A 27375-nucleotide genomic window follows, 5' to 3' on the forward strand; every position below is an offset into this window, starting at 1 on the left:
CCAAGAATCACAGCAGCCGCGGCCGAGCTGCGGATGGTATCACACGGAATTGGGAATTACGCTACTTTTTTTTCGGCTGACTATATGAAAAAACCCTCTTCGAGATTGGAGCCTTATTTTTATGTGAATTTAAAAAGGATGTATTTCCACTAAAAGTCCAACTTATAACGCTGGAAACTTTTCCACCGAAATGGAAGGGAATATTCCATGGATTATTCTGTCGTTTTTATTGTTTATGCGCATCTGTGAAGGTAAGACTCCTTTCATTATTTTCCTTAAACATCATTAGCAAATAATGGGCTTTAAGTCCGTGTGCAGTCTGGACATGTCTGAACGGGGCACAAACGAACCTTCTCACAAAATTAGGGGCTGCTGAGTAATCTACAGATTAGCAGTGATAAAGTTCCTTTTCACTTTACTGCTGCTTTCATTGGTATTATTAATGGAAAAACAGAGATATAAAGTTTGTGTAGCCTTTGTTTGACTCGATGTTTTAAGAGCACATCTTTCTGCTGTGGTTGCTTTGCTGCTGGAGCCTGAAAGCAGCCGGTTCCCTCGGAGTGTTGCAGCAGCGCCTGTAACATCCAAACATCCAGAAACTTTGTCACTGAAGCTGAGGGCTTTCACACAGCTGTTTTACACGATATATTCCCTGAATTATATTCACTACTAGTGGGATGAGGAGTTAGCATGTTTCTAAAGCTCAATCAGAGAGTGATGGGCCGAGAAACCCCCCTCCTCTTCCAAACAAAGACCTTTAAACAACTGAATTTTCTCTCTCAGAGACGTTGGGCAACAACTTGCCTATCGTACACTGATGACACGAACTTCTTCCCTCTCACAGAAACAACCATGTTTTGTGAGAGAGTAAGCTTTATCAGTTAATGAAACACAAAAATGTGTAAATGATTTAAAACACTCGGGTGTGTCTCCTAGATGCAACAAGTGGCAAAGGCCTATTGTGAAAACAACTGCCTGAAATCCCTTAAGTGTCTTCTTTTATTAAACTGTTTTCATTATGTTACACAGAGAGTCAAATTATTAAAATCTTTAAAGAAAATAATTTTTTATTTCATTTGCAGCCTCTTCTTTTAACGATTAAAGTGGTGGGTATCAAATAAGTTGCTTTGTTGTTCTAACTTTCTCCCCAATTTCCACAGGTTTCCGATGTGTGGATAAATACAGACCTTGTGAAAATGGAGGGACATGCTTAGATTCACCATCTCGATGCATGTAAGTCCATGAAAAAATGTACAAGGATGAGAACAGGGTGCCAGTTTGTCCTGCCCCAGTGCTTTATGAAGTCAAATGTACAGATCATGTATGCTAACTGAATTACACAGGCGGTCGTTTGTCAGTTGGTTTTTCAAAAGTTCAGAGGAGAAACTACTTTCTGGTCTGATTCTTCACCCGAGACAATCCTCATCATTTCCTATTCTTTGTATCCGGTTAATTTACAACATACGCAGCAAAGTGTCGACAGACAGGTGAAATTGATGAAGGCCTGTGTAGATGAGATTCAACCAGCCTCAACATGTTTTGCCGCCACATCATCTCCTGCACCTGTTAAAGAGCCGTGTCAGACGTGAATCACTGCGTTGCACTGCACACAGCACGAGGAAAGAGTTCACACTTTTTTATGCTTTTGCTTGCATTGAGCCACATCTTTGGTGTATGATTTATTTCTAACTGGAAGAAGAAGCTATGTAAGGGATTTTAAAACCTTTTTGTTTTTTGATAAGTTGTCTTCATTTCCTGCCTGCTTTGCCAACGTTTGAGGTCTGAAATCTTCTGACAGTGATAAGGCTTTTGTTTTTCAAATTTTGGTGGGGGGTTGTGTGGGCTCCTATTACAATGGTCAGTTCAAACAGCCTACAGTGTCTTGCCCTGGGGTCATCTGTCCTTTTAAAAACCCTTTAGCTTAGGAAACATGCCTGAGTGTCTCAGTAGGAGGAGATACAGTCATTGATAGAACAAAAGTCTCTGCCTGCCAGCTGCTTCCCTCCAAAACTCGGAATTTATGATTTTATTGGAGTTGTTTGCAGTTTACAATGCTGCATGGGTCAAAGTTAGGCCGACACTATGTATGACCTTTCACAAGCAGTGCACGTGTATTCATATTTTACATGAATGTCATTTTATTGTTCTCTGAAGATATTCCAATAGCAGCCGTTACACGTTAGCAAATGTGTAACTGTGCTGCATGCTGGACACGAAACTACCACCCACATTTTTTCAATCATTAGCTGGAGCCATGAGGAGTGAGCTCTGTGAAGTTGGTAAATGTATAATACTAAGGCAACATGACTTTTTTAGCACCCACCTATCTCCAAAGTTTGTGGGTCTTTTAGATAAATTGTTTGTTCATGACTTCATACACAAAAAACACTTGATTTATAGAACTGAAAATCAACACCAAATCCTCAGTACTTTGCCCAATTATCTCCAGATCTGTTGTCACGGCATCAAAGTGGTTGTAGTACTGAAAACTCCATTAATTCAGCCTTTGTGCTCCTTTGTGGTGTGTACATGTATGTGTACATGTGTTAGGGGTGTAGGGGTTAGGCACGTGTTATCACAAAGCTGGTTCATTGCCAAGAAAAGGAAGCAGTTAGAGTGCAAAGAGAAAGACTTGCTAATGGAAGGGGACATCAAATGTCATTCCACACAGTGTAGAAAGAGTCCCATAGCAGGGCAGAGCAGTGAAGCGGAGCGTGGCCACATGAGAGTGGTCAGATCAGTCGTAGACAGAGGTGAGTGGTGGAGCCACCCCACCCCTTCCCTTGGGAGCCTACAGAAACAAGAGATCCAAAACAGCAGAAAAGATCCTTTCTTCTACCAGATACCTGCCTGTAACCTGGCACCACCAGAGCCGAGCATAGAGAGGGAGAGAAGAAAGGCAACAGCAATGTGAGGCCAATACAGAATCGAGGGCCAGAGACAAAATGCAGATACAGATACATGTTTTGGCATTTGAAAGGAATTCGGAGAACCAGTAGAAAACAACCGCCGCTTGAAATGACCACTGTTCCACTGAAATACACACATTGTTCTGTGAAGAGAATGTTCGTCTGTTCCTGCTTGTCCAACCACAGTGTTATTTCATTTTCTCTTGTAGCATGGACCTTCTCAAGTGACATTAAGACTATGGCAGCTATGGCAGTTACTATTGTCACTGTCCCAAATACCAATATATCCGCTATCATGTTGGCAAACACAGCTATGGTACCACAATGTAGCTTTGACTTGTAATAAATCTCAAAGTCTGGGAATTACAGTCTGTCAGTTAGTCAAACTCTGTTTCAGCTAATGCTGAAACGTACTTCTTAGCCACAATTCCCTTCTGGTCACATAAACAGTTGAGATAACACAGTAGAAAAGGTAGGTTGACTTTAAAAAAATAGATTAATTGTCCTTAAATAAATCCAAGAATGAATGTACATCTATATGCTATTGTGACCACTGTGTTCGTAAGAGCGATCTGGTTTACCTCTAAAATCAGTGATCAGATTTGAGTAAAGTTGCTTAGCAGGTGTCATAATCTTAATGGGGATCATCTCTTTTTCTATATCCTATTGGTTGGAGTAGCTTTACCATTTCAATATAAGATGCCAAAATAAAACCAAACTAAGACTCAATGTGTAAAACTAAGTTGCAAAAGATGGTTTGAACATCTCCAACCAAAGTTTGAACTTGACAGTGAAGGGTAATAGTGTCACAAGGAGAAGGGCTTTGTAGGTGAGCAGTCAGGAAGTCTACTTGTAGAGCCTTTGGCCCCTCAACTCCGCTCTGTTAGCAGAGGGCTGCCGGGAGAGGGCCATGGCAGCGGCGGTGGTGCTGGTAGAGAGATAATTAGGCAGATTGAGAGGATGTCATTCAGAGAAGATCCAGCTGGAGGGATCGGACTGGGGGTTGGGATTTGGTATGGAGGCTGGAAAGTGGGGAGGGAGTGGGACTGTGGGGGGGCTGCGGAGAGGACAGCTGGTGGATGTTGTGATGGTAATCCAGTGAAGTCAGATCTTGACAAAGGAGAAGCATAGGGCCAGGTGCTGCCATTGAGCAGTCAGCCGCCCCCATACTGTGAGAGACAAGCTTGTGGAGGAATGAAGCTGGTAGCTCTCAGTCCTTCTAGCACATGTTGCCTCTCTCACACTCCAGCCTCAAACAGGTCCACTCTTCTTCTCCCTGCATGTCGTGTCTGCTCTGGCAGCTCATCCTTGGCTCCAGTCTGTTAACACAGTGGTATATCACAAGGACCCTACTCTCAGATGCTATAAGCCGAAGAGTGGCTTCTCTGCTGTGTGGGATGTGAAGGAAGAAAGACAGTGGCTGTCTTTATTATAAAAGTCCTTCCCCTTGACCTTAGCAGCAGAGTTAGCATATAAATTGTAAATGTTTTGTTTCAACTCTTTGAAAGCTCCTTGTCTCTTAACAACACAAAGATAGAGAAGGATATTAAATTTAGCAGACTAGGGTAATATATTCTTATAAAAATGTTTATCTGCAGATTAAGTTAAAGTTTTGTGAAAATGGATCTATGTTTTCACGGAAAAAAGGCACATTCGTCCTCCCGAGTCAACTCTTACAATTGGTAATGCTACACCTGCAAAGTGAATTGATAAAAACATGTTTTTTGATTGTTTTTTTTGTAAGAAAACACATTTCACAAAAGAGTGGTAATATGCCAATGCACATATTTACTGACAGACCAGAGCAAAGAGACAGATTATATTGTTGGCTTAGTTCAGAGCACCTAAGGGCCAGTGTTTTCTTTGGCATCTTTATGGTGGATTAGAAAGGAATGCTTAGTAAGATTCCTCCTGTCCCTCTGGTGCTTTCAGGTTATTGTCTGCACCTCCCATCCATTCACCCTGGTAGCCCCCTCAGGAATGCCTTTAACAAAACTGTCAGCCGTGTCTCATTGAAAATGGGATGTCAGGAATGACTTGTTTGATTTGCAATTAGTTACTTTGCAATTTTGTGAGGCCACATAGAGGCCTAATCACTCCTGCCCTCCTGACAGGAAGAATCCGCTGCTGACGTGCTAAAACCTGAGAAAACTGATCTATTAACAACCAAATTTAAACAAACTCAATAAAAGAACAGCAGACGTATCCATTAGGAAGTGGTCACTATCTGAACGAAAGCTTACATCACTGTAGGGGGGAAGGTTTGGGTTTGTTGTCCCTTCTTCTCTTTGGGTCATGAGTGGAAACTGGGGACGATGGTTCCCAGGCTCCATCACAGGAAGTGGTGCCTTCTGACCTCTCTGCTACGCACATCCTGCCTTATCAGAGAGGCTTAAGAAGCTTACTCACTCCATCTTTGCCTACATGCGCCTCAACATTCCCATCTTTCGGTTTGAAGCATTTCGATCTCAATTCACATCATGTGCCTGAAACTATTTCATCATTCAAACTTCTTTTACATCATTCTCTAAGTATGACATTGCAAATAGTCAGAAAACTAAGATGGGAATTGTATATTGATACTTCCTTTGAAGTCTATGAGTTTCTGAACCCAGTGCTTATGTAAGGATTAGCCTGTCTCTGATGTCTCATCCCTGAATATTGTTTGTTTCCCAACATGATGACTTCAGAAGAGACAGCGAGGCCAGCTTATATTAACTCAGGTCTACAAGCAAAATCTCTCTTGTCTCTCCCTGCCTTTGGGTAGAGGAAGGGATGGGTCCTTAATTAAATGATTCAGGAAAAGACATTCACTTTTCCACTCAGCACACTTTCCACAGACATCTTTTGCCAGTGTTAACTTCTTCCCAACGTGAGGTTTATCCATCATTTAAGTGACTTAAAGACTTTTCTACAAGGGAAAAATACCAAATCATAAGTAAAAAAAAAAGTATGTCGGCAGTTTTACTTGATATTTCATTGGGTGCAATGTCTCTCACCCTTCTCTAGTCCCTCATATAGTTATTGTATCGACTGTGCAGTTGAGAGAAACAGTCTTGATTTGTTTGCCTGAGCTCATAGTCTATCAGAATGTAAAAGTTACAGAAGTCCATCATTGAAAACAAGGTTTACATGATGTTTACTATATGTGAACTGTGCTGTAAGGACATACTAACAAATAAACAGCAGCACAGGATAAAAGTCTGTTAAGACCAACGAAAGACAGCACAATGAACAACAGCCTTTGTATTTGGTCTTTTATATTACACTGAGTATTGGGGCTTTTAAATTTCAGTTTCAAAGTTAAAGGGAATCTGTTTCAGTTTAGGTGGTTGGGTGGGGTTTTGTGGTGAAGTTCAGCGGAGAATGCTTTGAAAGACCTCGTCCTGAGATTCATGCAATGTGGTTATGGGCAAATGTATTGCTATTTGAAAAATGTCAGGCAGTACTCTGCCACATTTTTGTGCTGGACATCAGGCTTAATTTGATTTGTTAGTTTGATCTAAAATTGTTTTATCTTTGATCATGTAAAACTAGTCTTTTTTCTCCAGCTCTAGTGTTTTCCTTGCTGCTTCTTTAGTGTTTTTATACCATAAAAATCTCAGCACTGTAGGTGAGAAGTGTTATAGTCACTTGTAAGGCCATTGTCCTCAATAGAGCCAAACTTTTGTTTATGCTCAACATTCATGTTCTGGGGTTTCTCCAAAAATCCTCTCCCGGACGTTTTAACACCTCAGTGCTTCTCCTGCTGAAACTGGTGCAACAGATTTCAAGCTCTAAACTTCACACATGATCTGACTGGATAACCAGACTAAACTTGTCAAGAAGCACACCTCTACCTGCACATGCAGGCAGATCCAAAAGAACTCCAACTGTCCTTATGAAACCCTGTCCCCCAACACCCCTTTTTTCCCAGTCTAGCTCTCCCTCACCATGGGTTACTGTTGCCAGGCTACAGCCCAGGCCTGTTCGCCCGTGTAAGCCCAGGCCTGAAAGACTAGCTGTTTGGGTCACTGCCCCCCCCCCAACACTTTCATACAAAGGAGTTCTGACTACTTTGGCTCTTTTATTTGGGCCACAAAATGTTCCCCAACCCCCAATCTGGCTCTTTGCTGAGAAAGGGAGAGCCAAGCTGAGGAGAGAAGAGCAGGGTAGAGCAAAGGAGGCTGTTTGAAGGAGGGGGTTGTGGATGGGCTTCGATTGGCAGTATGGTGTCACTATGGACTCACATAAAGGAGTCGAGCTGATTCCTGCTTGCTTTGGAAGGAGGACTTGAGGAAAAGAAGCAGTGTTGTGAGACATTTCCCACAGACTTATTTTCTTTATCATAACCTGAGGTTCAGAGTATTTCATACAATCATGGCCGTCCTGTTGTTGTTGCTCATCTGTCTCAGTAGAGTCCTTGTACCATAAGAGGACCCCTTTATGTGTGTTGCTCCATGGAGCATGACTGTGTGTATGGACCGTGTCAGAGATTACAGCCTCTTTGTTCACAGGTGAGCCACCCTTTGACCTCTGGCAGAGAAGCTGCTATTGTGTGGGAAAGGATGGGCTCAGGTTACCCTTCTTCAGTGACCCAGAAAGCAGGAAAATTGGCATTGTATTACAAGCACAGGTGACAGAAGCCACTTAAATCAAATGGTTTTAGGCAGGATGTCATCATACTAAGGAGTCACAGGACACTTGTAGAGTGTCGCGTTTAAAACTACAGTTATCACACCAGGTTATCTCCTCTGCTTTCTTAGTAATGTGCATTGAATGCTGTCTCCCTTCTCCTTTTTAAACTTCTCTCTGTGGATCTTGTCTTTCATGCACTCACAATACTATCCCTCCTCAGACGATGAGACTGGTTGTAAGTTTCATTTTTCTGTTTTGGTTTGTTGTGATTGCTGCATGACTCTGCTTTGTTTCCATGGTGCCTTGGTGTAATGATCTTGAAAGTAAAAAAGATCTATAAGTGCATGTGTTTGTGAAGTATGACCACATGTCTTGAGTGCTGTGAAATGGCTTAAGTGTGTGAGTGCATGTGTTGGTTCCAGGGTTTTTCCCACAGGAGAAATTGCACAGTTGTTTTGGGCTTAAAGTCTGGCAGGATGAAGGTGGCCGGACATCCAGAGGAGCACTGACAGATGTGAACAGATGCATGGTGCAGAGGCTGCAGCTGGCAGAAGTCCTCATACGTGTTGACACAAAGAGATTACCCTCTTTTGCCATCCTTCTGCTGCACTCAAAGACCTCCTCCTCATCTGCTGCACTCTCTTCCTCCGAGGTCAAAAGTCAGCACTCACTAAATATGACTCAGGGGCCCATTGCACAACGGCAGACTGCACCTGCCCTTCACATCCCTCACTAAAAAGGCTGGGCCCAGCGAAGGCACAGTTCCTGCACTTCTCCCAGAAGCCGCAGAATTCACAAGGTTGTAAAGAGCCTGATAAGGGGACACTCAGGTGCACAAAGACAAATATGCACGTCTCTCACAGTTGTCTGCACTGATAGCACTCACATTCTGCGTGTTATGGGAGTTTCAGTTTGGCAATGAGTCAGGTCAAGACAAAAGAATGTGTGTTTTGACTGGTTGGTTTAGTGTGCGTTTATAAGGAAGGACAAATGATTTTCAGGCATACCTCTTTGCATGACGCTTCCTACCAAAATACACAAACACTCTTACTCAAAAATATTAACAAATTGTACTTTGTTCCCATCCCACTCAGTCTATTTGGACAATCCAAACGTTCCAGTCCCTTTAGTGCAACAGAAAAATGCATTTGGGTACACAGTAGTTTGTTGAAGGACACGTTACTAGATATCCCCAGAAGTCAACAATCATTATTAGAATACAACATTGTGTTATGGCCTCCGGATCTCCGGTGACTTTCAACATACATCAAGCATCTCCAGAACACAGTCACCAAAGAATGATTTTAATGCCAGCGTGTCTGTTGTTTTCAGCTCTGTAAGTAACTGTCTTTCCCTGTCCTCCCAAAGCTGTGTGTGCCACATTAGGGTTTAATTTTTTAGTGGCACCCTAGATTCCAGACATAGTTAATTTGCCTCTAAATAAACCCAGCCAAGCCATGACAAATAGCTATGGGGACCAAGGGTGGGGGTTGGGGAAGGGGGATTGGTTGAGAATTTAGACTTGCTTGTTCATCTGTGAGGTTGCTAGGGTAACAAGGAACGTGCATTGTGAGTGTAGTGTTTTCAGAGCAGGAGATGAGGGATTACAGGAAATATGACATGACCAGATATGGACCAGAACACTACCTTCTCCATTTCTTTTGCGATCCTAATGATTCTACCTTTCAAAGACATGCTCTCCTGCAGAGCAGCCCCACCCAACTCCCTGCAGCCTGAGTGACATTATCATCACAATTAGACGGGGGACCTCTGACATCTGACCTCTCAGCGCTTGAGTGGAGGGGGGTTATGAGGGGGAAAGCAAAGCTACTGTTGGGGGGGGCTCTTGGAAGACGGACTGTTGTTAAAACTGTGTTAACTTTCTTTCAACATTTGTGTGCATCCAATGCTGATTTGGTCAAACTTTAACCAAGCCTCAGACTTACTTCACTATTTCAAAATACCTGATAATTCTTGACGGTGGAAGACAATCTAAGCCCGCAATAAATATTGTTTCTTAACTCTGTTACATGAAAACTGTTTAGATCCTTTCTGATTAATTTTAGCACTTTGTGTAGTACTAAGTACTATGTCTCTCCTCTACAGCAGAGTAGTCAGCAAAAATAAATCCACTTTGAGGTAGTCTATGTTGTAGTTATTGGGGAGGACACAATCCAAAAGACCACAATGAAGAACCACCAGTGTGGTGGTGATGGTCCTGCAAAAAAATACAATAAAGCAAAGATGAAAAAAGTCATTGTTGATCCTGCCCTGAGGATTCCTCTCCAATGAAATAAGCAGTGCCCAAGGGCAGGCCAAACCCAGTCATCACTGCCCTGTCATCAGCATCAAACAGCCTGTTTGAAGAGGGGGGTTTTACCCAGCCATGAGCTCCACTGTGGGTGTAGAGTTACCAGCTCATACTGGACTCCTTGGTGAGCCAAAACTTTGTCAAACTATGATCGGAAATCTGCAAAGCTGTTAATAGCTATATTGATCTGTAAAGTTGTACTCCTTATTGGGGGGAGGGGGGTGTCAAGTCAATCAAACAACTACCTAATTCAGCAGCTGATAAAGGAGAATCACATTTTTCCATGGAGGCGTAGAACTGTGTGCAAGTTGTCTGCATTCTGTAGACCTCAAGACGGCAAAAAATATTCTCTATTCTTAACTTAACTGTACAATTAATGGATTTTCTGAGCAACAAAAGCCATCATTATCCATTAAATGTTGATAGAAAATATATCCTTTGGTTGAAATGGTGAGAAAATAAACCAAAACAATGGACAATATGTCTCTCTTTATACAAACTGTAATGGTTTCATCTGGATAATCAGCTGTATACAGTATACAGTAACTGGAGATGGATGAATCTTTTCTTTCCAACACCAGCTGCTTCTCCCATCTAGTTAATGTGTGCTGTGTGAAGGCTTTTTCTCATGTCAGTTGGCTGTTTTTAATTTTCCAGACTTCTGGTTCTGGGTGTGTTCTTTTTCATATATGAGAACGGAAACAAGAGTTGAGGTGTGGAAAAAATGAAACAGCCAAGGAATGTTAGCTGACACGGATTAAGTTTGGCTTTTTATATGGAAATATCAGGGCATGTTCCTTGTGAATCAAGTAAGACAAACAGAAATTGCCTCCGTTTGTCTCCATATCTTAAAGCCGAATTTGTGTGTGTGAGTGTGTTTTTCATTCCATAAACAGAGTATTGCATGATTAATGCTTGTGGGGTAAGTTGAGTTAAGACAAATTTAGTCCAGGGCCTAAAAGCATTTCTCAAGCCAAAGTATGAGTAAGGCAGCAGGCCTTGCCAAGTTCTTACTGAACTCTGATTGCAATAACCCAGAACATGTTGAGAGAAGGGGTATGGGTACAAGATTGTCGCAGCTCTGTAGTAACTTTTAAAAGATCAACTTTTTTTTCCTAAAGCAGCTCTTTAACATAAGTGCATGTTGTTTTGCAGATGTCGCCCTGGATTCATTGGTCCTCTTTGTCAGCAACATGATCCCTGTCATCGGTCCCCATGTCTGAACGGAGCAGCTTGCAAGAGCCAAGTGGTCAATGGTGTCCCGCAATACACTTGTGTGTGCCAGAGAGGGTTCAGAGGTACTTATTTACCAATTGGTCTTCAAAAACAAATCAGATCTATGAAGGAAGAATGAAAGTTCTGACATTAACCTAACACAATCCACTTTCAATCCTCAGGCCAGGACTGCTCCCTCATTGATGCCTGTGCCACAAGTCCATGTGCCAATGGAGCACGTTGTGCCAATTGGAATAACCACTACAACTGCTCCTGCCCACCTGGCTTCCAGGGAAAGAACTGCCGCAATGACATTGATGAGTGCCGCAAGCCTGGCGTGTGCCTCAATGGTGGTCTCTGCATTAATACACATGGGTCCTTCCGTTGCCAATGCCAACCCGGTTACAGTGGGCGCACATGTGAGGTGTCCACCCTCCCCTGTGCCCCATCACAGTGCCTTAATGGGGGCACGTGTCGACAGACAAGCGACAATTCCTATGAGTGTGCTTGTCTACCAGGTAAGATTGCATGTGATCACCAAATAATAGAGCATAAGCAGACACCAACACCAACACTCCCACGCACATCTTTAGAGTCAAAGTGCAGAACCCCCTACTTCCCCAGACCCTCAGCACAGCGCTTCAGAAAAACAGATTTCCCAGCCTGATGACGTAGTTGTTAGTACTGCAGCAGGGATTTACTCCTCTCTCCCAGGTCAGACTGCTATTAATAGCTACTGATGGGAGCTGGGATGGTGGGAGAGTTGGAGAAGCAGCCTGCCGGCACACTGGTCCACTCTGCTCTGTTCACAACAGAAGGAATTTACTTTATGGGCTTTCTGGTTTCCCACTGGGGAGCTGACAGGAAATATCTCTTGCCAGAGAGGAAGTCATTGAAACTGTGAGAGATTATAAAACAAGCAAACACTGTGGGGAGTGTGGACCTCTGGAGCAGGCAGGAGTCATGACTGCTGCTGGCATCGTGTGGGAACTGTCATACGAAGATGTAAACAATCAGACACCCCTGAACCTTTTAACTGCCCACATTGCCCTGCACCTCCTCAAGTGTGGGAAATATAACTGGAGGTTAAGTTTAGAAATGCTGAGAGTCTGGAACCAGAAGGACCACTAAGTGTTTAATAAACTCTCAGTGTTTGTGTATTACTGTGTCTGTGTATCATAACTCTGGTCTCTCTCCATCTGTCTCAGGCTTTCAGGGACACAACTGTGAGAATAATGTAGACGACTGTCCGGGTCACAAGTGTATGAATGGAGGAATTTGTGTAGATGGAGTCAACACCTACAACTGCCAGTGTCCTCCAGAATGGACAGGTACAGCTTCCTTCCCATAGTGTTTGCAGCTTCAACAATATGATTTTATTTAATATGCTTAAGGTGACATCTTTTCTTATCACGACAGGGCAATACTGTGCTGAGGACGTCAATGAATGTCTCATGCAACCAAATGCGTGCCACAATGGGGGTACTTGCTTTAACACCATTGGTGGTCATACCTGTGTCTGCGTCAATGGTTGGACTGGAGATGACTGCAGTGAGAACATTGATGATTGTGCCATAGCTGTATGCTTTAATGGTGCAACCTGCCATGACCGTGTTGCATCTTTTTTCTGCGAGTGCCCAGTGGGAAAAACTGGTGAGTGGATCTACCGAATAAAACCTTCTGCCCTCATCAATACTGACTGCAAATTTGTCGTAACTGACATTTACTTTTGTCCTTTCCCCGAACAGGTTTACTGTGCCACCTTGATGATGCATGTGTGAGTAACCCCTGCAATGAGGGGGCGGTGTGTGACACCAACCCCCTTAATGGACGTGCCATTTGCACTTGTCCTGCTGGCTTTGTTGGAGGTGCCTGCAACCAGGACATGGATGAGTGTTCTATTGGTGAGCATTCTAATTTCTTTCTTTCTAAGTTATCAGTAATAAAGTTACCTGCTTGTTTGATTTTAGTGTGTTTCATTCAGTAATCCCAAGTAATTCTACCCACAGGTGCCAATCCCTGTGAGCATTTTGGAAAATGTGTGAATACAGAAGGCTCCTTCCAGTGTCAGTGTGGTCGTGGATATGCTGGCCCACGTTGTGAGATTGACATCAATGAATGCTTGTCCATGCCCTGCCAGAATGATGCCACCTGCCTGGATCGCATTGGAGAATTCACATGCATATGCATGCCAGGTATACAATCCTATTGAGCTGTACTGAGTTACACCTGAAATACATTTTTCGGTCTAACTTTATTTGCATGGTACAGCCCTGAACCATTAGCAAAGTGCAACAACTGGGTACATGAACTTGGCCTTCTAATCTTTAGCCTCAGTGCTGCCTGTGTAAACTGTTATGTAATATATTCTCCATTGATGTTGGGGCATTGAAGGCACTGTTCATCTCTTGTTGCGCTTACTTCAGACTAAGTGATGGTTAGGACACTCGGTGACAAAAACACAGTGAAACTCTCACGCACAGTCCTACATGCATCCTGGGGTTTGGGGAACTATACAAATTAGAGCTGGGAGTTTGGTCTATAGGACTGGAAGTGAGAGAGGGCCAGCAGTTAGGAGGAGGAGTGTGCAGTGAATACTAATGAGGAGAAGAGTGGTGGGAATGGAGCTGAACAATAGGGCCCCTCTGTGCTCCACTTTGCACCCCTCATACACACAGAGAGGGAAAGGGGCCTTTTCCCAGAGCCCCCCTCCCCTCCCCCTTCATTTCCAGAGAGACAGGCTCTTCCTCTTCACCCTCCTCATCATCAGCCAGACTGGCAAAGCTCATGTGGAGCTGCCGGTTGTTTCCATGATAGTCTTTCCCTAGGGCCAGCACTCTGGTCCACAGTCTGTCTCCCCTCAGTGAAGGAACCTTTAATAGTTTAACTAACACAAAGTTTATAACATGCAATTGGTGTATGGGAAACTAATCCAGGGAGAAGTAATGCTCCAAGGACAGGAGGGTGTGGTGATTTTTAGGCCAGAGCTGCAACACTAAGGATTCTCTTTTGATTCATTATGTAGCAGAGACCAGTGCCCCATGAGAGAAAAGTTTCCAACAGTAGCCTCTTTACAAGAGTTTGACAAAATGATATGGACTCCCTGCTTGTCTTGAACTGACATCCATACATTAAAACTAACTGGTGAATATGTTTTAGCTGCATATTTATGTGTAAATTCACCTTTAACCTTCCTCTTCCAGGCTACATGGGAACTTATTGCGAGATTGACGTAGATGACTGCGAGAGCAACCCATGTGTTAATGATGGCATCTGTCGGGATATGGTCAATGGCTTTACATGCACCTGCCAACCAGGTGAGACCCTCTTTGACTGACCTTTTGTACTCTATGTTTGTTTCTATCCTATGGTAACAACTCCAGCATGGTGTCAGCAGCATTAACAAAACTAAGTTTAAATGTCCCCACGTCCAGACAAGGGAGGGTCAGACTTGCTATGTCTGCTGCTAGTATGTAGATCCACCACTCATATAAAAGACAAGCCCAAAAGGCTGCCTATCCTCTACTCTTGCCAGAACAAAGACACTATTGTGACCCTAGCCCCCCTCCTCTTCGGAATGTGGAAGGGACAGGAGTCTCCCTCATCCTGCCGTGGTGGTGGTGGGGAACAGCAGTCCTGCTAATGAGATTCTTTTCCAGGTCCGCAATTTACATCTGGGACAGACGCCCCCCCCCCCCCATCTCGCTATTGAGTCGGTGGAGCTGATGCAGGAAGGGGTGGGGGGCTCCCTAAAAGAGAAAACAAAACAATCCCACCGTCTCCTCTCCCCTTTTCCCTCCCCTGTTTGCAGCCTAAGCACCAACACACAGACTATCTTGACACTGTTAATCAACTAAGCAGTGTGCTACCAATGCACCAATTCACCCCGTCTGGGCACTGTGCCCATGTATTTCATGCCTGCTCAGCTTCTTAAGCTTTTCAAGTTAGAAATCCATAGTATATTAAAATCATGGATAATAATAATAATAATGATGATAATAATAATAAAAATCATAATAATAATAGTAATTATCAATAGTCACAAATATGTACTTTGTATGAATTAAAGAGATCTTCCTTACAATGTTTTTCAAGTCCCTTTTCACATTGTATTTTGCCATGGTCATCTCAGCACCGGCCCAAGTGCAAAGATGACATGGTCTTAACCAGTCTAGATTCCCTCAAACCCAACATCAGTAACTCACCCAAGACCTCTGGCCTTCTTAGGAGGGACAGAAATGCCCTCTGACCCAAGTATGGACCCTTCCACTGGACTTTTTCTGACCCTTCACCTCTGTGTTTGTATGTCCCAGGGTTTACTGGCACCATGTGTCAGATCGACATAGATGAGTGCGCAAGCACACCCTGCCAGAATGGAGCAAAATGCTATGACCGCCCCAATGGGTTCGAGTGCCGCTGTGCTGAAGGTAAGGACTACTCTACCTAATGGTTGTTAAAAAGCACACAGTTTGCAAAGACTTTCAAGGCAGAAATGCAGATGATGCTTGACCACATATTGGGCTGTGCTGCTCTTTGTTAAGTGTCGAGTGTTTTGAGGGGTCAGGTATTTCTCTGGGTGTCTGCTGGCCAAGCAGACTGACTTGAGGCCCCTAATCCCACTCTTTTCCTCATCGGCTCTCAGGATCATAGGGTCACTGAGGACCAGCAGTTTCCAAGGAATGGGTCTTGGTCATCACCCCGACATCTGTTCATCTTTGAAACCCCTTTAGACAAAACCACCTTATGCTGCATAGTAGCTTTCATTCTTTCACATTTAGTAATGTCCATGTCCAAAGACAAACCCAGATATCTGGAGTTCTGACAAACCTTGTGAAATTAAATGCATGGAAGAGCTGCCTGTATGTAAAACATGATATTTGAGGTGTTTGTGTGTTTGTGTGGGTCTGCGCCTCAGAAGGGGCCTGCGTTATTGTTCCAGTAGCCAGCTGCTTGGTATTCCCTGTGTTTGTGGGCCCCTTTCTGTTGAGTGAAGTGGCTCTGTTTGACGTGGTGCAGTCTATTGTTCCCTCTGCCACTGAGAACAAAAGCAGGACTGGGGGCCTGTGTAGGGTCCTTCTTTATTGCTCTACCCAACTCAGCACTGCACTACACACATATTAAAAAAAAGCTCATTTGCTCAGCACAGAAACTGTCGACACAAAAAGACACAAATCCACAAACACAAATGTGCAGAACAGTGAAGTATGAACAACGTCAAATTTTTCAGAGAAAAGTATTAGAAGGAACCATGAATATAATGCTCAACAGTGGGTAATTGGGGCTAAAACTTGTTGGTACATCTCACAGCAAGATTAAGGTTTTAAAACAATTATCTTTTATGTCTGTTTTCCTCTTAAGGCTATGAGGGGACTCTCTGTGAGAGCAACATCAACAACTGCCAGCCCGACCCATGCCACCATGGTACCTGTGTAGACGGGATTGCCAGTTACACCTGTAACTGTGATGCTGGCTATACTGGCTATCGCTGTGAGAACCAGCTCAATGAGTGCCACAGCAACCCTTGTCAGAATGGAGGGAAGTGTGTGGACTTGGTGAACAAATACATCTGTCAGTGCCAGCATGGAACCTCAGGTAAATGGGAGAAACTTTGTTGGACCTTGTTTACTTGAAATTTTGGATCAATCGTTTGTTTTAAATGAAAATTTAAAACAAAAATGTCATCTAAAAACTCTTTCTCAATACAGGCACAAATTGTGAGATAAATTATGATGACTGTGCCAGTAACCCATGTGACTACGGGATCTGCAAAGATGGCATCAACCGCTATGACTGTGTTTGCAAGCCTGGCTTTACTGGTAAGCCTTTTAAAGAGTGAATTATGGATTAAAGATTTATGAAAACTAACCTCTAAAACATTTTGAATTTGTCTTTTCTATCCTCCCAGGTCCCAAGTGCAATGTGGAAATAGATGAATGTGCTTCTAGTCCTTGTAGAAATGGGGGTACATGTGTAGATGAAGAGAATGGATTTCATTGCCAGTGTCCTGAGGGGTTCAAACCACCTTACTGCTACTCTCAGGTGGACGAGTGTGGCAGCAGCCCTTGTGTACATGGCTCATGCAGGGATGACATCAACGGGTATGTATTGTGACAGCTTTGGATTAAAGTGATTCACATGGTTACATGGGTTCAAGGACGACTTGGCCTGGTTTTATTGAAAGCTTGTTGCTTTTCCAGTGAATCTGGGCACATTTTTCAATCTCTTAGTTATTGACTGACCTTGTGTATTTGCAGTTACCGCTGTGACTGTGAGCCTGGATGGGTCGGGAAGAACTGTGACCTTGATAGAAATGATTGTTTGCCAAGTCCCTGCCAGAATGCTGGTACATGCATTGACAAGCTCAACGGCTTCACCTGCAAGTGTCGTCAAGGTTTTAGAGGTGAGAGGGTACACAACACTGAATAACTTAAGCAAATCAAAGTGACACCAGCTTCTTACATCTGCACATTAACGACAGATATAAATTTATGTTTGCAGCCTGGCATGTAGTTGTGCATAACTATAGAGTTCTGCAGACTTTTCAAGTTTGTTGAATGTCGAGCATTCACACCGTTTTTCACCCCTTTAACTCCTGGTTGACAATCATCTACCTCCCCCTAGTGGTTCATAAAAATATGTAGATACATTCACTTGGTCGGTCTCTCATACTTGGCACAGAAATTCAGTTTTGTATCTGTGCATTGATCTGTGCTGACCTCTCTATCTCTCCAACAGGTAACCTCTGCCAGGTGAACATCAACGAGTGTGCCTCAAGTCCCTGTCTGAACAAGGGCAGCTGTGTGGATGGTGTGGCAAGTTTTACTTGTCTCTGCGAACTTCCATACAGTGGACCTACTTGTGCTGAGGTCCTCACCCCTTGCTCCCCCAACCCCTGTGCTAATCACGCTGTCTGCACACACACACCGGACTACATGGGCTATCAATGTAACTGCCAGCAAGGATGGCAAGGTTAGAAAATTTATACTGTGCATCTGGTGCTGCTACATAGAAGAGTTTCAGGAGCAGGACCGCACCTAAAAAGTTGACATAAATTTAAAACTATCCCTCTCCTTCCCCTTAAATCCCATCAAGCTTTCAACATGATTTTCTAGATGATTATTCTATTTAAATCAAATTGTCATTGTCAAATTATATCCTCTTGATGGTGTGGTCCTGTAATGAACTGCAGCATAATCAGTTTGGAAGCTTGCAAAAATCTTGAATACATAGTATGCTATCATTTGGAGTCATATCTAATTGTATTCTTCCTTCCCCTCTTAAGGTCAACTGTGCAACATAGATGTGAATGAATGCATCTCAAACCCCTGCAAAAACCGTGGCACATGCACCAACACACTTGGAGGCTTTGTCTGCTCCTGTAGAGCTGGATACACTGGGCTAACCTGTGAAACAGACATCAATGACTGTTCCCCAAGTAAGTGGCTGCATAAACTTCACCTACATTGATATATTTGTCTGCTTCTGTGAAAAAAACAAAACGCTCAACATGTCTTTTTGGGTATTTACTGTACTTGATCTAAGTTGTCCTCTCTTCTTGTGTCTTCAGACCCGTGCTTAAGTGGAGGTTCCTGCACAGATAGTGTGGACTCCTTCCATTGTAGCTGCCTGCCAGGCTTCACTGGGCCCCGGTGTGCCTTAGAGATCAATGAATGCCAGAGTTCCCCCTGCAAAAATGGAGGAACATGCACAGACTATGTTAACTCCTACACTTGTACCTGTAGGCCAGGCTTCACTGGTATCCACTGTGAAACCAACATCCATGACTGCACTGAAAGGTGAGTTGGAGAAGCCCTGAGCAATGGAAATATAGTATTTGGTTCTTTGTAAAACATCACGTTTTTCAAAACATCAAATCAATACTTGTTGAAATTTAAATCTATTGTATACTTTTGTTTATTTCCACAGTTCTTGCTTTAATGGGGGGACCTGCACGGATAAAATCAATGGGTACTCCTGCACTTGTCGTTCAGGCTTCACAGGCTCCCACTGTCAGTATGAGGTCAATGAGTGTGACTCCCAGCCCTGCCTTAATGGAGGTATATGTCAAGATGCTCTGGAGTCTTTCCGTTGCTCATGTCCAAAGGGCTTCACAGGCAACCGCTGTCAGGTACACGCAACTTTATAAACTCTCAAAAGATTTTCTTTTAAGTCACAACTCTACATTCCTTGATTACTTGAATGAATAATGACATTTTTTCCAATTCCCTCTCACTTCAGACACCTGTAGACTGGTGCAGACGCTCATCTCCTTGCCAAAATGGAGGACGCTGTCGCCAAAAAGATTCTTCCTTCACATGTGAATGCACCAATGGCTGGTCTGGACGTTATTGCGACATTCCTAGGGTGTCTTGTGAGACAGCTGCCCGCCAAAGAGGTATTTTTATGTTTTTACATGATGACCTTCAACTCCCCAGTCTTTATTTGTACTGTGAAGCTTTAAAGTTGACCTTCCTCTTTAATCTGCTTGACAGGGATCCAGACAGATGAGCTTTGCCACCGTGGTGGTCATTGTGTCAACACAGGGAATGCACACTTTTGTAAGTGTCCTGATGACTACACTGGGAGCTACTGTGAAAGCCAAGTGGACCACTGTGAAGACAAACCCTGCCGCAATGGCGCCACCTGCAGGGGTTATGTTGGAGGTTACCAGTGTGACGTAAGTCATTGGACTGTTGATATTTTGTACTTTTCTATGAAACGACAGTTGTTGTTCGCATGCATACATAATTTAATAATCATATAACTGATGTTTTTTACAGTGCATGCCAGGCTTCACTGGGCAGAGCTGTGAGATCGAGATCAATGAATGCCAGTCACATCCTTGTCAAAATGGAGGAACTTGCATTGATCTGGTGGGACGTTACATCTGCTCCTGCCCTCCAGGCACACTAGGTATGCAAGCCTTTTGATCAGACATTTATTATCATAAATAAGAGGCTTAATGTATGGGACAAAAAGATACCATATCAATTCATATTTCATAATTATTCCTTTAAAGGAGTTCTCTGCGAGATCAATGAAGATGACTGTGCTCCACCCCTGAGGCTGCGCAGTGCTCCTCCTAAGTGTCTGAACAATGGCACTTGTGTGGACAGAGTGGGTGGATATCGCTGCAATTGCCCCCCTGGATTCACAGGAGAAAGATGTGAGGGAGACATAAATGAGTGTCTGTCCAACCCCTGCAGTCCCTCCAACAGTCTGGACTGTATTCAGTTGCCGAATGACTACCAATGTGTCTGCAAGCCTGGCTTCACAGGTAAGACAACTTGGGTCTTCCTTTAACCTCCTAATGTAATTTCTTTTTAATATTATCTTAAAACTGCAGTGCTTTACAATCGAAATGTGTTTTTAATAGGTCGGAGGTGCCAGAGCAGATACAGCGTGTGTGAGTCTCAGCCCTGTCAGAATGGAGGAGCCTGTTCTGTATCCAGCAGCTCTTCATTGGGATACATTTGCACGTGTCAGCTTGTAAGTGATATTTCATATCCAAATGTTCCTCCTCCTCCTCCTATATATACATTGAAAAATTATCTAATACATGGTGTCTGTCTTCAGGGTTTCACTGGGCCCAACTGTGAAAGAAGTATGTCCTGCCGAGAGCTGTCCTGTTACAATGGAGGCAGCTGTGCACTTACCACAAGAGGAGCGCGCTGCACCTGCGTGACTGGTTTTGGTGGGCCCCAGTGTCAGCATCGTACTAATGAAGGCTGCTCCTCCCAGCCTTGCCATAATGGAGGATTATGCACAGAAGAGACCAGTTTTCCGTTCTTCCACTGCCAGTGTGCCAGTGGTTGGACAGGTAAACGGTGCGAGCAGGGCAGTCGATCCCCCGAGTTCTCAACTCCCATGTGTCCTCTCGCAGACTGTCATAGCAAAGCCAATGATGGCGTTTGTGACAAGGAGTGCAACATATTCGCCTGTCGCTGGGATGGCGGTGACTGCTCTCTTGCAGTTAACCCTTGGGCTCGTTGTACTGACCCTCGCTGCTGGCGGGTCTTCAACAACAGCCAGTGTGATGAATCCTGTAACAATGCCGACTGTCTCTATGATAACTTTGACTGCAAAAGCAAAGAAAAAGTCTGCAAGTGAGTTTCCTTTTAACCCCTCTTATGTTTTTTTTTTTTTTTACCAAGAAATCCATAACAACTGAAGCTAATCTGTCTGTCTTTGTCATTTTCAGTCCAATATACGAAACCTACTGTATTGATCACTATGCTGATGGACGATGTGACCAGGGCTGTAACTCAGAGGAGTGCGGCTGGGATGGTTTGGATTGTGCAAAGAATGTGCCCGAAGACCTTGCCGATGGATCCTTGGTTTTAGTAGTCCTCATGCCTCCTGAAGAGTTACTCCGCACAAGCACAACTTTTCTGCAAAAATTAAGTGCTATTCTGCACACATCACTGCGCTTCCGTCTGGACCGCAATGGAGAAGCAATGATCCGCCCATATACCCGTAGAGAGGCACGCCTCAAGAAGCGTGAGCTGCAGCCACAACAGGAAGTCATTGGGTCAGTCAAGTATGCATTGAACACCTGAAATCTCTCCTACAGGTTTTAAAGGATACTAAACACGTCTCTCTGCTTTCCCTGTAGCTCCATTGTGTATCTGGAAATAGATAACCGTCTGTGCTCCCAGGACCATGAGGACTGTTTCCCTACAGCGGACAGTGCTGCAGACTACCTGGGTGCTCTGTCAGCTGTTGAAATGCTACGCTTCCCCTACCCCCTCAAAGAAGCCTGGGGTGAGTAGGAATACACAAAGGGGCATAATATTAACTTTTTAGAGTTTAGTCCCAAATGTGCAATAACTTCTTTGTCTTCTCACCACAGGTGAAAAGATACCTCCTGATGTGGTCATACCTGAATGGGGCAAGCTGATGCTGGTGGGAATAGCATCTCTTTTCGTTTTGATCATCCTGGTGATAGGGATGTTGATTGCCCGCAGGAAGAGAGAACACAGTACCCTTTGGTTCCCTGAGGGCTTTTTCCTTAAGAAGGAGCCCAGCAGTAACAAGAACCGCAGAGAGCCTGTGGGCCAGGACGCCTTGGGAATGAAGTAAGCTATGAATGTACACTAGAGGTGCAAGAAGACAGTTTGCTCATGATTGTACCTTGGTTTTCTGATTTGCCATTGTCTAATATTGTTTTCTGCAAACAGACACATGACAAAGACTGTGGAGGAATCCCTCCTTGGAGACCACAGTGACCAGTGGATGGATTCTGACTGCCCAGAGGCTAAAAGACTAAAGGTAAGAAGCACAACATCTTTACATAAGTACAAATTTTACAAATTTTTACGTGTTTAGATGCTTATTACAGACTTTGAAAGTTAAAGTTCGAGATAAAAATTGGACTTTTGGCCCTTGCAAATGCAGGTGGAGGAGCCAAGTATGCTCTCTGACAGTGAAGATGCAGTGGACAGCAGGCAATGGACACAGCATCACCTTGCTGCTGCAGACATCCGCGTTCCCCCTACTATGGCCCTCACACCACCTCAAGGGGAGTTTGAAAGCGACTGCATGGATGTTAACGTCCGAGGCCCAGGTGGGATAGTGTCAAATATGCATTGTGACTGACAAAACTGTTTTCACAGAATATTTTATTTATGTATGCTATTAAGTGCATTTCATTTAATGTGTTTGTTTTTTTTACCTCCTCCCAGATGGTTTCACACCCCTTATGCTGGCATCATTTTGTGGAGGCGGCTTAGAGCCTGAAATAACTGAAGAAGAGGAAAATGAGGAGTGCTCAGCCAACATCATCTCTGACCTGATATACCAGGGTGCATCCCTTGCTGCCCAAACAGACCGAACTGGCGAGACAGCACTCCATTTGGCTGCCCGTTATGCCCGTGCTGATGCTGCTAAAAGGCTACTGGATGCAGGAGCAGATGCTAACGCTCAGGACAACACAGGACGAACACCACTACATGCTGCAGTGGCTGCTGACGCTCAGGGTGTCTTCCAGGTACACAAATATCAACATCTTGTTAATGTCTATTACTCACAGCAAGAATCAGCACATGCAGTATTAATTCTATATAATCAATCAAACCCTACTTTTTAATTCCCTAGATTTTAATTCGGAACCGGGCTACAGATCTGGACTCTCGTATGTATGATGGCTCCACTGCATTGATCCTGGCAGCCCGGCTTGCAGTTGAAGGCATGGTAGAGGAACTCATCACTTGTCATGCTGATGTCAATGCAGTAGATGAATTGGGTGAGTGTTTGCACTTCTTTGATGAAATAGTTGTTCTTATGTAGGTGTCTCTTTTTCTTATAATTATATTCCCTATGAATGTGTCATGGTATTGTTTGTTGTCATTTGTAGGTAAATCTGCCTTGCACTGGGCTGCTGCTGTCAACAATGTGGATGCCACTGTTGCCTTGCTGAAGAATGGTGCAAACAAAGACATGCAAGATCTCAAGGTATGACTTTCATTGTATCCACGTCACACTGTTTTGTCTATATCTTTGCATCTTGTGGATTAAAAAGGGAATGCTTAAGATACTAAAAAGCCTCTGTTTGTCCCTTTTCTGTCTTGCAGGAGGAGACCCCTCTCTTCCTTGCAGCTCGAGAGGGCAGCTGTGAGGCTGTAAGGGTGCTGCTTGCCCACTTTGCTAACAGAGAGATCACAGACCATATGGACAGGTTGCCAAGGGATATTGCTCAGGAGCGTATGCACCACGACATTGTGCAACTTCTTGATGAGTACAACACCGTAAGGAGTCCTCAGGGCCATGGAGGAGCTGGACATCACCTAACTGGAGGACACACTCTGTCTCCTCTCATGTGCCCTCCCAGTGCCTTCTTGCCTAGTTTGAAGAACACCCCACAGGGGAAGAAAAACCGCCGACCTGGGGCTAAGGGTTCTAGCCTGGGAAGCCAACATGCTGCCAGTCTGAAGGAGTCAGTCAAGGCCCGCAACAAGAAACTGACCTTGGACATGCAGAGTGCCTTACTGGAGAGCTCAGTTACACTGTCCCCAGTTGACTCACTGGACTCACCCCATGGGGGAGCTAGCAATGCTGGCTACATCACAAACCCAACTTCCCCAGTAGCCATGCCATCACCAGGGCTCTTCCACTCCTCCATGTCAGTCCCGAACACCCCAATGGTACACAGCAGCATGCTAGAAGGAAGTGGTCCCTTTGCCGTGTCTCTAGCACAACTTAATGACCTTGGAGCTGGTGGAATGTCAATGCAAGGCCGTGTCTCCATGGCTTCAGATGTCAACCATGGTTATGTGCTAAGTTCAGGCCAGATGGGGCTCAACATGGGCATGGTCAGTCCTGTCAGTGTGCCCTTTGACTGGCACAACCGGATGGCCTCTCCCCAGTGTGGTCAACAAGTTGTGAGTCTGGTGCAGAGTGGCCAGGTTGGTATGCACCCGCAGAGCCCTGCCATGCAGCAGCAAAACATGCTGATGCATCAGCAGCTCTTCCGTAATTCCATGCTTCAGCCAACTCCTGTTACCTCCACACCCACCATCAGCCCAGTAAAGCTGCCATCCATTGCAGAGCAGCAGAAACAACAACAGCAGCAGCAGCAGCTTATCAACCACTCCATGACAAACCAGCAGAGTATGGCTCGCATGGGCACCTCCACACCACCTACACCCCAGACTTCTCAGCCTCCACCATCCTTCTTCCAGCAGCAGCAGCAAATGCCCCAGCAACCCTCTCAGCCCCAGCCTCCTTCTCAGACCCCACAGGCAGTCACACCAGCAACCCAGCCAACTCAGGCACTGCCCCCTCAGCCAAGTGGCAGCACTACAGGAACGGAGGATTATCCAACCCCTCCCTCTCAGCACAGCTACTCATCCGCACTAGATGCCACGCCTAAGCATTATCTTCATCTACCCAGTGAGCATCCCTACTTGACCCCATCCCCTGAGTCTCCAGAACCCTGGTCCAGCCCTTCCCCTCACTGTGTCTCTGATTGGTCGGATTCCACACCCAGTCCAGCAGTTGCTGGCCCTGCCCAGACCCAAATTACTCAAATCCCGGAGGCCAATGGCAAGACGCAGGTGTTTGCATAAAGATCTCAAGGGCTCCGCTTGAGAGGGACCTGGGGTAAAGAATTTGTGAACTGGCTCTTGGGCCTGTCTGGGTTTATATGTGTCAGCCTTTTTCCAAGATTTTCATTGGATTTGGATTGACTGTGTTTATCACAAGGACCGTCTGCTAGTGATTATTGCAGAGAAAAAAAGTAAAGGGAAATATGTGTTGTCTGGAAACAGCAGACAATTTAATTAAGTAATTCTGTCACAGATGGACTTTTTATTATTAAAAAAAAAGTATATGAAGAAAACCAAGTCTTTCATTTCAAAGACTTAGGGATGCTTTCCTCGAAACTAACATTGAAAAGTAGATAAAAGATGAAAAGTTAAATGTTGAAGGGAATTCTTTTATTTTTATTTATTGTTTTTATTTCTCTGACCTGCTTTTGTAGATGTTTTCACCCTGTTTCCTTTCTAGCTTCTAGCAGGATATTCCAAGCCTTGCTATTTTATATGGACCACCAGCATTTTTTTTATTTAACCAGTGTGTGTCAAGTTAATCTAAAGGAATGTAATTCATCATTCAGAAAAATTGATGTTGAGTTTTTTCCCTCCCCCTGACTGATATTTATAAAGGCAAACAGCTGGCAAGAATGATAATCTGGACGTAGCAAATATATAAAGACGTGCTCAGCAATAGTAAAATGTTTTAATTTGTTTGAACTGTGGTAACGGATTGGGTTCAATGTGAGTGTTATGCATAAGAATGTAGATGAGTGTCTCTGAAGCACTTCAAAAGACTAGCCTTGAAGGGCAAGTGTGAGTGAAAAAATCAATTTAACTACATTAAATATTTATGACATGTTGGCAGCCTTTTACTTATGATTTTTCAAAAATGTCTGGGGCATAAAGTTGTTGGTGTATTGTTCTCATTTCAGCTCCACTGGACTGTTACCAGTTTTACTGTCAGCACTGATACTGCCTGTTTTGAACTCTAGTTTTCATCCACTTTGAGGAACTGTTTATAACAGATTATTATTTTGATTATATACAGCCTTTCACTGCCTTTTTACCTTTGTTTTCAGTTTGTTTCTTTATTCTACTTGTTTTATACTCTGTATATTTGTGAAAAACCATGGATACCTTTTTAACATCAATCCAGATGTACTAAGCTATGCTTATCAGCTGCTATTTTATATCACTCTTCCCTGCATTCCTACATTTTGTTTGTCTTGTGTGAAGATAAATTGCCTTTCTGCAACATCCCTGACAGAGCAGAAGCAGATGCACACAGGAAGAAGTTCCTTTTCTTGACACTGCAACCATGTCCTTCTCCGGACTAAATGGAAAAATTCCAGGACTACCTGTGGCAGTTTAGGTCTTGTTGACCCTTGTACATTAGGTGAGGTAGTGGTCAGTATAAGTGAGTAGCTGCTGGACTGTGACTGCTTTTGCCCTGTCACTCCTCAGGGAGATGTTTTATGGCATGCGTTGGGGCTGTTTCCCCGCTGCATCTACAGTAGCTTCCAGTCCAGGGGCCAAGGAGTGACATCTTTTGATGATTGTCTGAGGAGAAGGAAGAAAACAACACTGCTATGTAGTGTGGGACCCTTTCACCTTTTTACAAAATTCAGCAGTGGCACTCCTCATTTACCCAGCTAACATCTTGTGTAACTTGTGACCAACTCTTCATCATCACCAACACCGCTTGAGAATAAAGGATGATGGTCCTTTATTCAGCTTACTGAGGACTTTTCAGCATGATGGAATTGACAAAAGTTGAATTTTCAAAGTAAATTTTGTGTTTTCATCTTGTAACATTACATTCAAAAACAATTAGGCCATTACTACTAAACACTATCTTCCTGTGACCAAACACTGACCATGGCTGTGTCACAGACTCAATTTGTCAGTGACTTCATTTGTTAGTCATTCATTGTTTTATCCTGTTCACCATAGATGTAGTTTTTTTGTCAGACCTGGGGAGCATGTTGTCTTCAGTCCAACTCACTTTTTTTTCAAGAAGAGCTGCCTTTTTTGTTTGTTATTATTTCTATATATAATATGTCATTCAATTTCCCTACCAGGTCGCACTAAGTGTTTTGTACATTTCAAACCTTTAACTTCTGTCTGTAAATATATTTGTTCTGGTTAGTTCTTTGCTTGGGAAGTCTTATGTTTCTTATATGATTGTTATGTACTAAAAAGGACAAAAATAAAATGTACTTCATTTAGCATTATTTGAACCTGAGGCTGTGACTGATATTTTATTGGTCTTGTGTTGCTAGAACAGTCA

The 27375-nt window shown here is 43.8% G+C and overlaps 1 protein-coding gene across 1 annotated transcript; it reads left to right on the forward strand.

The window, feature by feature from the left end:
* notch3 (notch receptor 3) lies at positions 1–27375 on the forward strand. The gene is made up of 33 exons (XM_074697400.1): positions 1–251; positions 1161–1233; positions 10993–11135; positions 11235–11570; positions 12261–12383; positions 12472–12705; positions 12801–12956; positions 13062–13247; positions 14256–14369; positions 15366–15479; positions 16411–16644; positions 16758–16868; positions 16958–17150; positions 17307–17452; positions 17788–18021; positions 18335–18487; positions 18620–18848; positions 18979–19180; positions 19291–19447; positions 19545–19729; positions 19833–19965; positions 20072–20329; positions 20429–20541; positions 20629–21158; positions 21254–21583; positions 21668–21816; positions 21905–22130; positions 22233–22323; positions 22450–22618; positions 22737–23041; positions 23149–23296; positions 23408–23505; positions 23625–27375. Exons 1-33 carry the CDS (start codon positions 191–193, stop codon positions 25116–25118), a joined length of 7428 nt encoding a protein of 2475 aa, XP_074553501.1. The 5' UTR covers positions 1–190; the 3' UTR covers positions 25119–27375.

This window comes from Halichoeres trimaculatus, unplaced genomic scaffold, assembly GCF_033239565.1.
Source record: "Halichoeres trimaculatus isolate MK-OKI-2021-1 unplaced genomic scaffold, fHalTri1.1 fHalTri1_scaffold_20, whole genome shotgun sequence".
In the NCBI taxonomy this organism is placed as follows: Eukaryota; Metazoa; Chordata; class Actinopteri; order Labriformes; family Labridae; genus Halichoeres; species Halichoeres trimaculatus.

Excerpts from the sequence above, each read along its gene's own strand:
- notch3 (XM_074697400.1), top strand. The coding sequence starts at position 191 with ATGGAAGGGAATATTCCATGGATTATTCTGTCGTTTTTATTGTTTATG. Across the intron at positions 11,136-11,234 it reads GTGCCAGAGAGGGTTCAGAG|GCCAGGACTGCTCCCTCATT; the intron begins GTACTTATTTAC and ends TTCAATCCTCAG. Across the intron at positions 19,448-19,544 it reads GACAGCTGCCCGCCAAAGAG|GGATCCAGACAGATGAGCTT; the intron begins GTATTTTTATGT and ends TCTGCTTGACAG.